General features: G+C 48.2%; 1 protein-coding gene across 2 annotated transcripts in view; it reads right to left on the bottom strand.

Moving 5' to 3' along the window:
* CEP72 (centrosomal protein 72) overlaps positions 1 to 16,292 on the bottom strand; it is a 34,672-nt gene extending 18,380 nt beyond the window's left edge. The window contains exons 1-7 of one of the 2 annotated variants that reach the window (XM_026506624.4): positions 16,190 to 16,292; positions 14,076 to 14,203; positions 12,981 to 13,173; positions 10,429 to 10,537; positions 3,092 to 3,270; positions 1,558 to 1,740; positions 950 to 1,251 (exon numbers count right to left, since the gene is read on the bottom strand). In XM_026506624.4, the coding sequence (XP_026362409.3) occupies positions 950 to 1,251; positions 1,558 to 1,740; positions 3,092 to 3,270; positions 10,429 to 10,537; positions 12,981 to 13,173; positions 14,076 to 14,203; positions 16,190 to 16,286 (1,191 nt within the window). In that variant the 5' untranslated portion in view covers positions 16,287 to 16,292. The remainder of the gene's footprint in view (positions 1 to 949; positions 1,252 to 1,557; positions 1,741 to 3,091; positions 3,271 to 10,428; positions 10,538 to 12,980; positions 13,174 to 14,075; positions 14,204 to 16,189) is intronic. The other variant, XM_057312143.1, reaches the window with a different exon arrangement.
* Between the last annotated feature and the right edge of the window lie 700 nt (positions 16,293 to 16,992).

The following is a 16,992-nucleotide window of genomic DNA, read 5'->3' as shown; positions in this document are numbered from 1 at the left end:
ATACGAGTTCTCTGCGCAAGGCTCTGCACCTGGTGATGTCCATCCTTGGTGAATGAAGCCAGGCCAGGGCACAGGAAAGGCCCAGGCACGTTCCTATCTCAAACATATCCTCATTCTTCTTCTTTCCCTCAATCCACACAGTGAGAGATTGTCCATACAAACAATGACCAGACCTTCTTTAAGAGCAGCCTTCTGACCCACGACCCACAGCAACCAAGCCCAGAAGCCAGCCAATCATCTACAGCAACCAGCCAGGGCGCCAAACCATGACCTCTGTAACAATTGGTCCAGCGGCCAGAACTTGATCAGTTAAGTGAGAGTTGCCCTTATTTTTCTCCCTGTTTGCAACTCAGGACCAACCACAGGAAGCAAAATCACTCCCCTAGCCAACCACACGGGAGGCCAGCTCCTCATGTCTGCCAAACCAGCGTGGGGCAGAGCCCCGTGCCACAGTCTGCTCTCCTGTGCCCGTCCAAGGTCTGCCCCGATTCCCACCACTCTGTGCCTCCTTCTACAGCAAAGCCAGTGACAAAGGCAACAGAGTCATCACCCATGTGGCTGAGGCTCACTCAGAGGGTGGGAGGATTCTCAATCCCTACCCAGGACGAGTCCTTTGGAAAACCAGAGGATGCATATGCAGGACTCCCTCACAACAGGACCCCTGATGGTTCCCTGGCCAAGATGATGGATTCCACCTCTGAGAAAGCACAGTGCAACTGCCCCTCGCCTGTGCCTACACTCTCGCCTCAAAGTGCCAAGCGTGGCGGGAAGGGGCGTGGAGCCTGGGAACACACTTCCAACAGACCAAGAGGTAGCAAGTGCTGGGGAGAAACCCGTGTAGAAGCTTCTCCAGCTGAGGACCGGTGAGCACAGGGGTGGGAGAGGGAGCACGGCAGGGCTCAGCAGCCCCCTGCCTCCCCATCCAGTCCTGCTCGGCTCTCCCACTCACCTCTCCGGTGCCACTCCTGCTGCGGGGCCCCTCCTCCTCAGGCTCCGATACCTCTGAGCGAGACAAGGTCCTTTCGCTCCTGCCCTCCGAGCCACTCTGCCTGCTCAGAGTCTCCTCGGGGCTCGAGGACGCGTTGGGCCTCTCCAGGTGTCTCAGACACTCCTGGTCTGCAGGTGCCTGGAATCTCCCACCAGGCATTCTTCGCTTCCTGTACTTTTCAGGGGCAGGCAATGGATTTAACACCTTTTGTGCTGACAAACTTGACTTCTGAGAAAGGTCGGAGTCCTCAGTGTCTGTGGAATCTGTAAGGGAGGGCGGAACACAGCCCTCAGCAGACCAAGTTCTCTGGCCGCAGTGACCAGTACTGTCATTTCAAAAGGTGTGCATGCGCACACGTGTGCACACACACACACACACACACGGAAAATCCACCCAAAAGTGATAAAACTGAGCTAATAACCTTAACAAATGAATCAACCAATGACTGTGTTCTTGACAAAATCACGTACAACAAAGAGAAGGGAGTAAAAACCTAGAATTGGGGAATTACACAGGCTTGTAAGAGACTCTAAGAGGTTGTACAGGACGGCAAGAGTGAGACTGCTTACCTGGGTGGGGGGTAAAGTGCACGTGCTGTCCACACTGTGGCGGGAGCTCCCCGCAGTACTGGCTCTGAAGCCTCTTTTCTGGACCACACCCTCGAGAGCCACCTTTCCTCTTCTCATGGCCCTTCTTTACGGAATCCCCACACTGGTGCTGTACTGACTGAGGACTCAACAGATGTCTGGGTTCTATTTTATTAAAAAACATGTTGAAAGTTTTATTTCATCAGAAATTCCACCTTCACCTTCTGATTAGTGTATGACAGCTACCAAGGACACGGTTACATAAGGAAAAGGCGACTGCGGGTTGATTCGCCCCAGCCAACCCTGCAGTGACTCCAGCAGCCGCTGCAGACAGAGCCACGCACCGGACCGACCGCCCGGCTTCAGCACTGACTGCACAGCTGGGGAACGAGGACAGCGCGGTGCCGGCACAGAGACACGACAGGGGACAAAACACCATCCGGAATCCAGAGAGAGACTCAAGTCAACTGAACCAACAGATGCGCCACAGTTACGGAATGAGAAGACAGTCTTCACAAGCGTGGGGCAGACAAAGACTGCTTGTAAACAAAAAGGACACCCAAAAGTACAAACCATACTGGGAACAGAATTGACAACCCGGACTTGATCGAGAGCCTCTGCCCCCGAAGCGCTGGCAGGCGCACAAAGGGCAGCCAGAGAGTGCGGAGTCTGTGGCACGTACATCTGAGGAAGGGCTTGTCCGAAGAAAACCACAGAGAAAGAACTCTTATGACCCCATACCAAGGAGAGAAAACAGGAGGGGAGCAGACTTGACGGAAATGTCTCATCACCGGTCCTCAGAGAAGGGTGCATGAGAACCACGAGGAACCACTAATGTGCTCTCAGAGGAGCCAGACCTGAAAAGACTGACCACACCGAGCTGGTGAGGACACCCACAGGGCAGATGTCCTCGTGCCCGCAGGTGAATCCTGGGATTTCAGCCCAAATTGATGGCTCAACCTGCTGTTGTCTTCAGGAAGATTTCTCAGAAACTCAAAACAGAAGAAGAAACGGAGTTGTAGCACATACACAGTCTTGGTGGAAAACAGAGGCCCCGAGCAAAGCCTGTGAAGAAATCCACACGCTGCAAACACTTTCCAACACCCTTGTCCGTCTAAAGTTCCGAACCTGGCAGGCTGAGTGCTCAGCGTCTCCTAAGCTAAGTGACCACCCCCTCATGACGAGGACAGACACCAGTGTCACCAGCCACAGGACACTTTACCTCCTCGTCTGCTCTGACCTTTTGGGTCTCCCCTGTAAGCAAAATTGTAGTCGCTCTGAGGAAGGACACAGTTTGAACAACCACGCAGAACTACATACTCAATTATGCTGACATTATCTGTCCCAATTCTATAATCCAAACTACTAGTATTTACAAGTTCACAGAGACGTCACGAGAATTCTGCAGGTAAAGGCGTTTTCCGGAAAGCACAGCTGTGTGTCAGGAGGCCAGGAATGACAAGCACCCCCGCGCAGGCTGGGCCCACTGCGCCCCTGTGGTGGAGTAGCAGCCTACCTTGGGAACTACGGAGGTCGGCCTCTCGCTCCCTCTGGCTGGAACTTGTGCTCCCAGGAGGGTTGCTCAAGTCCCACTCGCACTCAGCAATGAGGTTCAGGACCGCCTCGTCATCCGCATCCATGACCAAGCACTTCCTGGCCGAGGGGTCAGCGCACAGGGCCCTAGAGTGGCATGGTCTGCAAGGAAAAGCAAACTCAGTGCTGTCGCTCAAGCCAGCATCCCGCGCCAGTGCACACAGACCCTGTGAAGGAAGACGAGGACCCTGCCAGCACGGCCACGAGGTCTCCAGGGAGGAGGAGCTGGTGCACGGCAGAAAACGGCTCCCAGCGCCTCTACTAAAGAAGTCAGCACGGACGTCCTAGGACAGGTGCTGATGTGATGTCGCCGTGCCATCCGAACAGGGTACAGAACCCGGCAGGCTCCATTCAAGAAAGTTCCAGAAAGCCCCTAGCATGCTCTCTTCCTAGCATATCCACCATGTGACACATGTCAAAAAAGTTGAAGGATATGGTGTTCCAAACATCTACCTGTACATTCAGGGACAATCTCTCCATACTGACTGAATAGGAGGTGTTTTATGATACGACATCCCTACCAATAGCAACCCCCCACATGAAGGTGAACACACACTAAGGGGTTCATTTCCAACACAGGCAGCTTAAGAAATTTCTTCAAGATAATATTCAATCACATACTATGAGTGTTGGTTTTACCGTATCTGATCATACTTTAAGCAGTCAACACTATTCACTACTTTCTACTGCTGAGAATTTTCCAACTCACCGCAGAGGGAGGGGGACTTGGGTTCTCTTTCTAGGTCTGCCCACAGAAACCTGACACCTGACACGTTCTGTCTCATGGGTCTCCAAGTCACCTCTGCGTCCTGAGGCTGTATACCAGGTAGGCTCTCTGAGCTCTAAACTCTGGGACAGAGTTTGAGACTGTCAAGGACAAATAAACTACAAAATATTGCTGGAAGAAATTAAAGAAGACATAAATAAATAGAAACACATCCCATCTTCATGGACTGGAAGACTTAACATTGGTAAAATGTCAGTACTCCCCAAAGCTTCATACAGAATCAGTGAATACCTATCAAAATCCCAATGACAGCGTTCACAGAAATAGAAAAACACATCCTAAAATGCATTTGGACTCTCAAGGAACTCCAAATGGCCAAACAATCTTGAAAAAGAAGAGCAAGCATTAGAACTCAGATATGGCAGAAATGCTGGCATTATCAGAAGGATTAAAACAACCATATGTAATAACGTCAAGAGATCTAACAGAAAAAGCAAGCAACGTACAAGAGCACGTGGGAAATCCAAGCAGAGAGATGGAAATCCTAAGAAAGACTCCAAAAGAAATGCTAGAGATCAAATGCACTGTAAGAGAAATGAAGAAAGTCTCTGATGGACTCATCAGTAGCCTGGACACAGCCGACAGAAGAATCTCTGAGCCTGAGGCTAGCTCAGTACAATCCTCCAAAACTGGAAAACAAAGAGAGAAAAAGACTGAAAAAACCTACAGTAGAAAACCCAGAACTGAGGGACAACCACAAGGTGTGACACATGCTTAATGAGAACATCAGAAAGAGAAAAAGAAACCTAAAACATACTTAAAGTCTGAAAATTTCCTCAATGTCAGACACAAATCACAGATCCAGGAAGCTCAGAGAACACTAGCAGAATAAACACCCAAAATTTACGTCAAGGAATATCATATTCACACTGGAGAAAATCAAAGAAAAAGAAAAAAAATGCTGAAATAAGCCAAAGGGAAAAACCCTTTATGTGCAGAGGAGCAAACACAAGAACTACATCTGACTCCTCCTCAGAAACCACGCAAGCAACACAAGAAGAAAGTATTTAAATCGCTGAGAGAAAAAACTACCACGATAGAATTTGCTATCTTGCTAGAATTTGCTATCTTGCAAGATTATCCCTCAAAAGTGGAGAGGGACGCCTGGGTAGCTCAGTTGGTTAAGTGTCTGCCTTCGGCTCAGGTCATGATCCCAGGGTCCTGGGATCAAGCCCCACATCGGGCTCCCTGCTCAGGGGGGAGCCTGCTGCTCCCCCTGCTTGTGCTCTCATTCTCTCTGTCAAATAAATAAGTAAAATCTTAAAAAAAAGAAAAAGTGAAGGAGAAATAAAGACTTTCTCAGATAAAGAGAAATTATTGGAATGTGTTGCCAGTAGACCTGTCTTATAAGAAATGTTAAAAGAAGTTCTTTAGAGAGAAGAATGATACAGGTCAGAAACTCAGATCTATATAGAAAGGAAGAACACTGGAGAAGGAATAAAATAAAAATTTTTATTTTATCTCATTCTTAATTGATCTAACAGATGACAGCAACAGTGTATTTGATGATGAGTATCCACATATTACGTGCATGATCATAACTTATGCATCAATGAACTGAATGACAGCACCTGTAATACAAGGGACAGGACGGTGGAATGAAGAATGTTTGTTATTATGAGATATTGCCACTACCCATGGAGCACTGCGATGGTATTGAAAGTGGACTAGAATTAGTTGTAAAGGTCTACCTCATATTCTAGGGCAACCACTAAAAAAGGTAAAAATATAATTATAACTGATATGCTAACAAAGGAGAGAAAACGGAATGGTATAACACACTCTTTTGGAACCACAAAAGGAAGAAACAGAGCAGAAGACAAGAAGAGGAACAAAAAAACCAGAAATGAACATGATAGATATAAATCCAACTCTATCAATAACCACTTTAAACATCAATGGTCTAAACATTCCAATTAAAAGAGAGTCCACATGGATCAAAAAAACAAGATCCAACTACATGTCGTCTACAAGAAACCCATTTTAAATATAAAGACATAAATGGATAAAAAGTAAAGGGTTAGGGGCGCCTGGGTGGCTCAGTCGATTAAGCGGCTGCCTTTGGCTCAGGTCATGATCTTGGGGTCCTGAGATCGAGCCCCACATCAGCCTCCCTGCTCAGTGGGGAGTCTGCTTCTTCCTCTCCCTCACCTGCTCCCCCTGCTTGTGCTCTCACTGGTGCTCTCTCTCTCTCAAATAAATAAATAAAATCTTTAAAAAAAAAATGTTAAGGGTTAAAAACAAATATATTATGCTGATACTATTCAAAAGAAAGCAGGAAAAGCTACATTAATTTCAGATGGAGATACTTCAAAGCAAGGAAAGTTATCAGGAATAAGAGAGGCATTACATAAAGATAGGGGAATCAAATCTCCAAGAAGACAGTAATACTCTTAACCTGTATGCACCCAACAACACAGCACCAAAATACACGAGGCAAAAACTGACAGAACTATAAGGAGAAACAGATGAGTGCACTGGAGACTGGAGACTCCAGCACCCCTGTATCAGGAATGGACAGACCCAGGTGGCAGACAATCAGTAAGGACACAGTTGAACTCAACAGCACCATCAATCAACTGGACATACTGACATCTATAGACCACTTCACCCAAAAATGGATTACACATTCTTCTCCAGCTTCATGGAACATTCACCTAGGTAAGTCACACTGTGAGCCATAAAACACATCTTAAACTTAAAAGAGGAGAATTCATAGACTATCTGCTCTCAGACCAAAGCAAAATTAACCTAGTAATAGATACCAGAAAGAGAACTGGAAAATCCCAAATACTTGGAGATTAAAGAGCAAATTCCTAGATAACAACATGGCATGAGTCAAAGAAGATATCTCTAGAGAAATTTAAAAATATTTTGAATTAAATGAAAATGAAAACACACCTTATCAAGGCTTGTGGGATGCAGTGAAAACACTATTTGGAATGTAATTCATAGCAATGAATGCATATATTAGGAAAATAGTAAAATCTACAATCAATAATCCATGCTTCCACCTTAGGAATTAGAAAAAGAAGAGCAAATTAAATCCAAAGTAAGAAGAAAAGAAATAATAAAAACTAGAACAGCAATTAATGAAACTGAAAACAGGAAATGAACAGAGAAAAATCGACAAAACTAAAAGCCAGTTCTTTAAAAATAAAATTGAAAAACCTCTATGCCAGGTTAATTAAGGAAAAAAAAGACACAAATTACTAATATCAGAAGAAAAAGAGGGATCGTGATGACAGATCCCAGGAATGTTAAAAGGATATGAATACTATGCCCACAAATTTGATAATCTAATGAAACAGACCAGTTCCTAGAAACACACATTCTACCAAAATTCACACTAGGAGAAATGGATAATCTGAACAGACTTATATATATTAAAGACATTGAATTAATAATTAATAACCCTCTAAAATGCCAGGTCCAGATGGGTTCACTGATGAATTCCATCAAACATTTAAAGAAAAAAATTATAGCAATTTTCTATAATCTTTTCCAGAAGACAGAAGCAGAGAGAATACTTCCTAACTCATTCCATGTGGCTAGCCTTATTTTAACATGCAAGGAAACTACAGACCAATAGCTCTCATGAACACAGATGCAAATATCCTCAAAAAAATACTAGCAAATTGTATCCAACAATGTACAAAAAGAATTACAAACCCCAACCAAGTGGGATTTATTCCAGGTATGCAAGGCTGGTTCAACATTTGAAAATCAATCAATGCAATCATCACATCAAAAGACTAAAGAAGAAAACTCATATCCTCATATCAATGGACACCAAAAGCATTTGACAAAATCCAACATCCACTCATGATAACAATGATCAGCAAACTAGGAATAGAGGGGAACTCCTCAACGAGATAAAGAATATCTATGAAAACCTGTAGCTAACCTCCCACTTAGTGATGAGAAACTAGTCACTTGCTTGCTAAGATTAGGACAAGGCAAAGGAGTTCCCTCTCATTCCTTTTTTTAAACATCATACTGGAAGTCCCAGCTAATGAAATAAGACAAGAAAAGGAAATAAAAGGTATATGGATTGAGAAGGAAGAAATAAAGTTGTCTTTGTCATAGATACATGATTGCCTATGTAGAAAATAACCAAGAATCAACCAAAAACAAGAAAAAAAAAAAAAACCTCCTGCAAAATAAGGCTGCAAAATACAAGGAGTTATGAGTCACACTGTGTCCCCCCCTCCAAAAGATATGAAGTCCCAACACCCTGTACCTCAGAACGTGATCTTATTTGGAAATGGGGTCTTCACAGAGGTCATCAAGTTCGTATGAGATTAGATTGAGCCCCTAATCCAACCTGACTGGTATCTTTTGGGGAAACTACGATACAAAAACAAGCATGCCAAAAGGAGAGATTTTGTGAAAAGACACAGGGAAAAAGAAGACAGCCATGTGAAGACAGAGCACTGGTGAGATACATCTGCAAGCCAAAGAACACCACAGATTTCCAGCAAGCCACCAGAAGAGTCATGGGATGGATTCTCCCCCACAGACTCCACAAAGACTCAACCCCCCAGCATCTTGATTGCAGCCTTCTAACCTTACTGTGAGACAACAAATTTCTGTTATTTTAAGCCACCCAGTCTGTGGTACTTTGTTATATCAGCTTAGGAAACTAATACACAAGGTTAACATACAAAAGCCAACCCCTTCCTACACACCAATAATGAACAAGTGACATGTGAAATGAAACAGGACAGTACTATTTACACTAGCATCCAAAAAATGACCTATTAGGTATAATCTAACAACACATGTACAAGATCTATTTGAAGAAAACTACAAACCTCTGATAAGTGAAATCAAAGAAGAACTAAATAAGTGGACAGATACACTATGCTCATAGAGACGAAGACTCAATATTGTCAAGGTGTCAGTTCTTCCCAACTCAATCTGTAAGTCACTGCAATCCCAGTCAAAATCCCATCAAGGTATTTTATGGATATCAACAAACTGATAATTTATAGAGAGAGGCAAAAGACCGAGACAGCCAACAAAATATTGAAGAAGAACAAAGTCAGAGGTCTGACACTACCTGACTCATAATCTCACATGGAGGAAGGGGCGGGGAAGCTCTGTGGGTTTTGTCTACAGCCACCAAGCCCATTCATGAGGCTCCACCTTTATGACTTAATCACCTCCCAGAGGCCCCACCTCCTAGCACCATCACCTAGGGGTTAGGATTTCAACATAGGAATTTGGGGGGCCACACACATCTAGACCATTGCACAGGGTACTGGGAACGGCTGCCTACACAGTAATTAATCTAGTTTGAAAGGGGAAGTAAGGGAAGGGGGGAGCTAAAGGGGATCTGAGGGAACAGGAGATTCTAAGGATTTGGAATTGATCCTGAGACATCAGAACAGACACTGGCAAAGAATGGCCACAGGTCAAATCTAGCCCACTGCCTGTTTTTGTAAATAAAGTTTTATGGGAACACAGTCATTTGTTTAAGTATCACCTATGACGCTTTCATGCTACAAAGGCAGCGTTCAAAAGCTGAGAAAGAGATCATACGGTCCACAGAACGAAAAATATTCACTCTGCAGCCCTTTTCAAAAAAGAATTCGTCAACCCCTACATTAGAGGAATTTTAAGATGAGCTAAGGCATAAAATACAAAAAGAAAACCATTAAAAGCTTCAGACAAAACAAAATGGCGTACAAAGGTAGATAACCCTAGCACACTACAAGCAAGGTCAACACTGCCCTTTAAAACCAACCTGCAAACCGTGAAGACACTTCACGGGTTTCAGAACCCATTTAAATACTTCCAAGCTCCACAGTTCACAGTTACACGTAACAGTGCAGCTGACAAGGGCTGGGAGGTGGCTTGGAAGTGGGGCACAGGCCGGCAAAAGTGCCCACCCCCACAGCCCAACTGCATACGGCAGAGCCAGCGCTGGCCACAGGACACTGAGCAGAGAACACGGGAAGGATCATATTCCACGGACTGTACTGCTGGGGTCAGGGAGGCAGGGCCTGTGGCAGCAGTCAGCTGCTGCTTAAAGTGCTCTCACCCACTAAAGGTGATGTGTTTGTATTGTTTGGAGATGAGAAAGTAACTCAAACAGAACTTGCAAGCAGAAACACTACAGAAGAGAAGGTGGCTGCCTCTGAGGACTGGGCTGAGGAGGGGACAAGGAGCCATGACTTCTCATCACAAGCCTCTCACGCTATTTGATTTTACATGTGTCACTTTAATAAACATTTTAATATTAAAAAATAACTATGGAAAACATGGACCACAGGGGGAAAGAGACTCCACCCCACCGTCCCCTTGAGCCCCTGCTGGCATCTGAGCATTCCCTTTCCTCCCCTGCAGGGCTCCCCTCCCAGTGACAATCAGCACACAGAGAAGTCTCTATCTTTTAGGTAAATGTTCCATCAACAGGCAGGTCTGAACAGCTCCTCTCAATGTTCAAATACCACTTGTGCTCATACCTTCCAACTCTGAAAACAGCTGGGAAGCTCTGTTTTGAGGTGAGTGATTCCTCCGATGCAAAATGCAGCCGGGATGCTTTCCGCTCGCTCTCTCTCACAGGACGGTCATCTGGGGAGAAAATGCGAGAAATTAGCAAATGTCATCATGAAACAGGTGACAGGCCCCCGATGACCAAGCCCCACAGGGGCACCTCCTAGCACCCTTGAAGCACACCACCTTCCCCATAGGAATGAAGGTGCCCCTGCAGCCAACTGCACATGAGCAGGACTGCCACCACTTGTTCAGGGACCTTCCATCCCTGGGGCTGGCATTGCCACAGGAGTCCCCCATAAGCACTGGGCAGACCCAGGAAAGGAATGCTGGGCTGAGGTGGCTACACTTGGTTTCCCAGAGATGCCGAGTACGGATTCCAAGAGGGCTGGCCGGCTCACAGAAAGCTACTCCTCAGATACTACTTTGGGGCAGAAATACACACGCGACTCACATGGGCACTTCCTTCTCAGCACTGCCTTCTTTAACGCACATTCTGGGTGCCCCATGAGGTTCTTGAACCATACTGAGCACATCTGAGATGTCTCTGTGGAAAAGAACCCTTAACATGCTAAAGAGAGGATGTCGTGGCCATGTGTTTGGGCCTAGTGTTTGCATCCTCACATCCGAAGTTTCAACTGTTCCCATGTGTGCGCCCGGGGCCCCAGAAGGCCTCTACTTAGTTCTTACTCCTGGGTCTTCCCTCAGAATATCTGAGGGTTAAGATGGTTCCCAACATCAAAAGCCAATGCTTTGGGGGCACCTGGGTGGCTCAGTCGGTTAAGCGTCTGCCTTTGGCTCAGGTCATGATCTCCGGGTTCTGGGATCAAGCCCCACGTTGGGCTCTCTGCTCAGTGGGGAGCCTGCTTCTCCCTCTCCCTCTGCTCCTCTTTCTTATGTCCCTCTCCACACAAACACTATAAGATTCTGAATCTAAAACCTCTATAACAAAGGGAAAGTAATGATTTAAGACAGAAGATGGCAAGATTTTCCCATAATATGGACTATAATGCTTCTGAAAAAGAGCCAAATTCAACTGTTGATAACTTAAACAGTCAAGGAAGAACACCATCCCATACTCCTCCAAAACATCTGAAAATTAAAATTAAACATTGACATTCTAAGTAGACTTGAAACTAATCAGTGTACCAATGGGGGTTGGTCACTGATACCCACAGCCCACCCCTATCCCCAGGCCCAGGCAGGTGCAGCCCAGCAGAGCAGCCAGGCTCCCCAGAGCCTACGGTCCACCAGTGGAGAGGGGAGAGGGGGCACGGGGAGGTAAGCCAGCACATACTCGTGCAGCAAGGTACTCACAGCCGAGAGATGTAAAACATGGATGCTGCCAGGCCAGTAGCTACAGTACGCCCACAGCTCAGTATCTACCACACGGAAGGACAGGGGACCGTCTTCCCTGACAAGTGTTGCTGTGATTTGGGTTGTATTTCGGTTTCGTTAGGTCAGCACCCAGGAGATGGAGACACTGAATGCCCCCAGCCTCCCCAAACAGTGAACTGGCCCTCGGGATTGAGGACACACTGTGATCACTGAGGACACAGAACAACACTGCCCTTCAAGCAGATGTGCCCAAACCGCCACTACTTGGCACTTACTACCCCCCTTCACAGGGAGGACTGAGGGTACAAGGCTCCAAGCCCCCTCCTTCTCCATGCTCAGCATGCCCTTGGGCTCATACTCCAGCTCTCTCACTGGAAGTGCAACACGAGGTGAGCACTGGCACTGCCACCAGCCACAATGCTCATGACGAAAACAACTCCCGGCAGCCAGGGAGGCGGGTGGGAAGGTGCCACTAGGGCTTCCCTAAGCACGACCCTCCCAGCTGGGCACGGCTGGTGTGCACCCTGGCAGCCAGGGAGGTGGGTGGGAAGGTGCCGCTAGGGCTTCCCTAAGCACGACCTCCCAACCGGGCATGGCTGCTGGGCACCCTGGTAGCCAGGGAGGTGGGTGGGAAGGTGCCGCTAGGGCTTCCCTAAGCATGACCCTCCCAGCTGGGCATGGCTGGTGGGCACCCTGGAAGCTTGGCCTGTGAGCCTGACACAAAGATCTGTTTCTTTTAGGGACATGGGTTACTAAGCCAGTGGGCTGCTATACCTGCCAACAGAACCTCACACTCTCCCATCCCTATCACCTGGGGGAGGGTATGACACATGAACTTCTCTTCCTGTATCTATCCGTCCAGGTGGATGTGAAACCAGGTAGAATCCAACTGCCTAGCTGAGCCTGAGATGAAGCCCAGGGGGTCACGCAAGGAAACGGCACCCGACGTTCAGAGAATATGTCCAAGCCAATCAGCCAGAAAGTGACAGAGCAGCCTGGCCCACACCTGTGCTGGTGGCCTTCCTCGGCAGGTGTCTGTGGCCAGAGCCCCCCGCCCTCCTTCCAGGCAACGCTCCCACAAGACTCATCCCATGAGACCCAGGGACTCAAGCAGAGGAGTAGAGAGCACAGAACACCTCGGCGCTCCCGCGAGCAAGGATGTGAGCACGGCTGTGGCGCTCACCCAGCCGCCTGAGCTTCGGGAGCGTGTGCACAACAAAGAGGCGGTAATCAGACTCCTTTTTCACCACAGGGTTCAGCCGGAAGTCCAGGTCCGTGAGTTCCGTCAAGGAGTGGAGCCGCAGCACTTCTGCCAACGAGGAGATGCTGTTGTAGTAGAGATTGAGACTTTGCAACGCAGTCAGGTACTGGATGCCCTGTCAGCAGGACAAAACGCAGGGTTAGCTCACACTTCTACAAACAGGGAGACGGGCCATCAACACAAACCGAGACCAACTTCACAAATGCACTTGCCATGGCCACATGCCGCTGCCAGGAAGAGCACAAAGAGAGATGTGTTCCACGCGGGAGGCTCCACATCTCACACACACGAAACAGCCGTGCAGGTGCGAAATGTCCTAACGGCACTGAGGACAGCCTGTATCTACCGCGTCCTCACCACCTCATTGAATCTGCACACAAGCCGACAGAGTAGAGCCGTTACTGCTCTCCCTGAACAGACGAGGAACAGCCGAGCAGGACAAGAGGTCAGCCGGCACTGGGTGGAGGCTGGACTGAGACTCACAGGTGACCCTGAGCAGGCTCCCAACCCCGCGTCAGTGGCTCTCTCTATAAAGGGAGACAGGAACCTCTTCTCCATGGAGTCATGAGCAATGTTTACACAACTTTCCCAGCTGCCATCACCTGGGTGATTTCTTCCTTGCTTACCAGGACCCATTGTCCGCCACGTCAGGAGCGCTGCAGGAAGCCCTGCACTCATGGCTCTGTCACTCAAGGCTTTGAGGCCACCAGGAGTCAGACTATACACAGATGTGAAGTGCAGAATGTGGGTGAAGGATGGACAGTGACCAGCACACACACTAGTCTTTTGGGCAAAGATACAACCGTCTTCATCAGAGATACGACTCTGGTTGTCAAAGTAGTTTAAAGACGTAACGAGATGTACAAGAACACCACCACAGCACTTGTAACCAGGGTTAAGTGTACAGCCCACATGTAAACATAGGTATAAAACAGACCGCAGTTTTTACTATAAATGTTCTTTCCACTGCCACTGATAGCAATAAATTTTCTTTTAAGAAACAAACTTAAAACTTACCTCTAGACTCACCAAGGAGTTCCGTGAGAGGTCTAAAGATTTTAGACCTGTCAAATTCATCAAAGAAGTTCCTAGGTGAGTAATCTTTTCTTGGTAAGTTCCAGGAATAGATAATGACTGAAGTTCAGCTAAGAATAGAAAATTACGAGACTTCAACCTTACTTTTCAGTGGGAATAAATTATTAATAAATTAATAATTAATTAATAATTAATAAATTATTAATAAATCAATAAAACTGAGCTATAGCAACCTCAGAATCTGAAAAAGTCACAAAAATAATGCAATTCATTCAAACTTTGAATAGTGATATTAAAGAAAAATTGCATTTAAGGTTTCAGCTTGTTTACCTCCAAAAGGTCTCTGAGCCCTTGCCCTGCCCCCACCCCTCTGCATCTTCCCTCAAACCCTCTCCCCCCAGCAACACCCTCTTATTTTGACTCCTGGCTGCTCAACTCCATTGCCTGCATAGCTTCCACTCAGGGATCACAATCAGAAGCCCACTGGTTAGCTAACCTGACTAGTCCATGCCAGTTACACACGAGGGCACAGTCATCCTCTATGTACCACATGCCTCTGCGTGGCACACTCAATAAGCGGCCATTAAGGGGCGCCTGGGTGGCTCAGTCGGTTGAGCATCAGACTCTTGGGTTTTGGCTCAGGTCATGATCTCAGGGTGGTGGGACTGAGCCCCAAGTGAGGCTCTGCACTGGGTATGTAGCCTGCTTAAGATTCTCTCTCTGCACCCCCCCCACCCTCTCTCTCTCCCTCTCTCTCCACCCCTCCCCCCCAAAAAAACGAGAGTAAAATAAATGCAAATTGAGCACAAAAGAAGAAAATAATAAAGAGAAGAATCAAAAAAATTTGAATCTACAAACACAATGGAGAAAACTCCATCAAACCGAAAGGTGACTCACTGAAAAGATTAATACAGTTCACAAACCTCTACCAAGTCTAAAAAAGATATGACCAATACCGAGAATGGAAGAAGGATATCAGGATGGACCCCAAGACATGAACAGGCTAATAAGGGAGTACTATAAACAACTCTATACACATAAATTCAACAACTAATATGAAAAGAATCAATTTTACAAATCCCAACCATAATTCACTCACCCAAGAAGAAATTGATATTAAGAAATCTTATAACAGATAAACTAAATTTGTAATTTAAAAGTTTCAAATACAGAACTTTCCAGGCCCATATAGTTTCAGTGGAAAATTTCATCAAGGAAGAATCAGCACCAATTCTACCTCTTCTAGAAAACAGATGAGGAAGCACACTTCCCAACTTATTTCAGGGACTCAGCTTTACCCTGATGCCAAAACCAGAGTAAAATAGGACAAACAGAAAACTAGCGACCAATATACTCCATGAACATACACACGAAATTCCGCAGCACAGAAAGAGCAGAGTCTAGGAACAGAGAGGGGAGGGTGCGCTTTCCCAGGAAGGAAGGCTCCTGGGTCAAGAATCTTTAAAAAGCCAACCTAAACCACCTTATTTAGGGGTAAAAGAAATCCAGGTGGGTCATCTGGAAGGCTTAGCCAGGTGAGCGCAGGGCTCTCTATTTCTGCTCAGGTCATGATCTCAGGGTCCTGGGATGGAGTCCCAAGTAGGGCACACACCCCCATCGGCAGGGTGGAAGTCTGCTTGTCTCCCTCTCCCTCTGCCTCTCCCCCACCAAAGCTCTCTCTCTCAAATAAATAAATCTTTAAATAATTTTTTTTTAAATAAAGGAAAACCCACTGACCCGCTAGACCCGCCCTGGCCCCCCCCACCTCTAGGGCCCCCCCACCCCGGCCCACTCCGGCTCCACCCCCCGCGTCCCCCCACCACTAGGGTCCCAGTCCACTGCGTCCCCGGCCACGCTCGGGCCCCCTCCCCCTCCCCACTCGGGTACCCTGACCCCGCGACCCCCAACACTTGGGCCCCGGCCTCCCGCCCCCCGTCCCATTCGCGTCCCCGGTGCCCCGCCTCCTTTCCCCCCACCCCGCCTTCGACGGTTCGGGAAGAGCGCGATCAGGATGGCGCGCCTCTGGCCCGACCCGGTCTGCGACGTCGCGACGGGAAGCTCGCACCCTCAGCCGGCCCGCCGCCATTGCCGCGCACCCAGATCGTGGTGAGGCGCCAGGCCGCTCTTCTCCCGGATCTTCTCCTCACACAGCACCAGCCGGGGGCCCGCAGCCGCCATACTTTCAAACGACATGGACCTGAGCCTGCGCCTGCGCAGTGGGGACGCGGCAGAGCAGCGAGGGGCGGGCCCCGGGGCAGGTGGGCGGGGCCCGGGCCGGTGGGCGGGGCGAGTCAAAGCCGGCGCCTGCCTCCGCGCTGACTTGCCTGGCTAGAGCGGTCCCCTGCCGTCAGTGAGCGGGTGCCTTCCCCTGCAAAGCCCGCCAGCCCATGGGGTCCCTGCCCCACCCGGGTACCCCTCACGTGGGGTCACTTGGAGGTGGGCAGTGACGTCTGGGGTCCGAGCTTGTGCCTCGTCCGCTGACCGAGAGGTTCGTGGCATGTCCGTCCTTCTAGAACCTTTATTGTGAGGAGCGCTTGAGATCTGCAGGGTTCAAGAAAGACCCCGTTCCAGGTCCAGATGTGCCCCAACCAGCCAGAACCATGGGGTCACCCCTGCCTCCCCCATCTCCTGGTGTCTGGGGACACCCCTGCTACCCCTCAGCCCAGATGTGACCAGCCTGTTGGCAAACCCCCTGTTGGGTGGTAGCATAGGTGTAGACGCAGGGGTTTGGGGGTTTCGGGGAAGCAAGTAGGGAGGGTTGCGTCGGGACAGGAGGCATACACAGGGGGTTGGAGGCAGAAGGTATAGGGGAGGATATGGGGGTGCACACACCGCGATGGGGTGCAGGGTACCCCATCTCCGCTAAGCAGTGCAGAGCTCCGGACCTGGCCCCTCCGGG

The sequence above is a fragment of the Ursus arctos genome, unplaced genomic scaffold, assembly GCF_023065955.2.
Source record: "Ursus arctos isolate Adak ecotype North America unplaced genomic scaffold, UrsArc2.0 scaffold_15, whole genome shotgun sequence".
Taxonomy (NCBI): Eukaryota; Metazoa; Chordata; class Mammalia; order Carnivora; family Ursidae; genus Ursus; species Ursus arctos.
The sequence above is the reverse complement of the archived record's forward strand: the minus strand, read 5'-3'. Positions and strand labels throughout refer to the sequence as shown.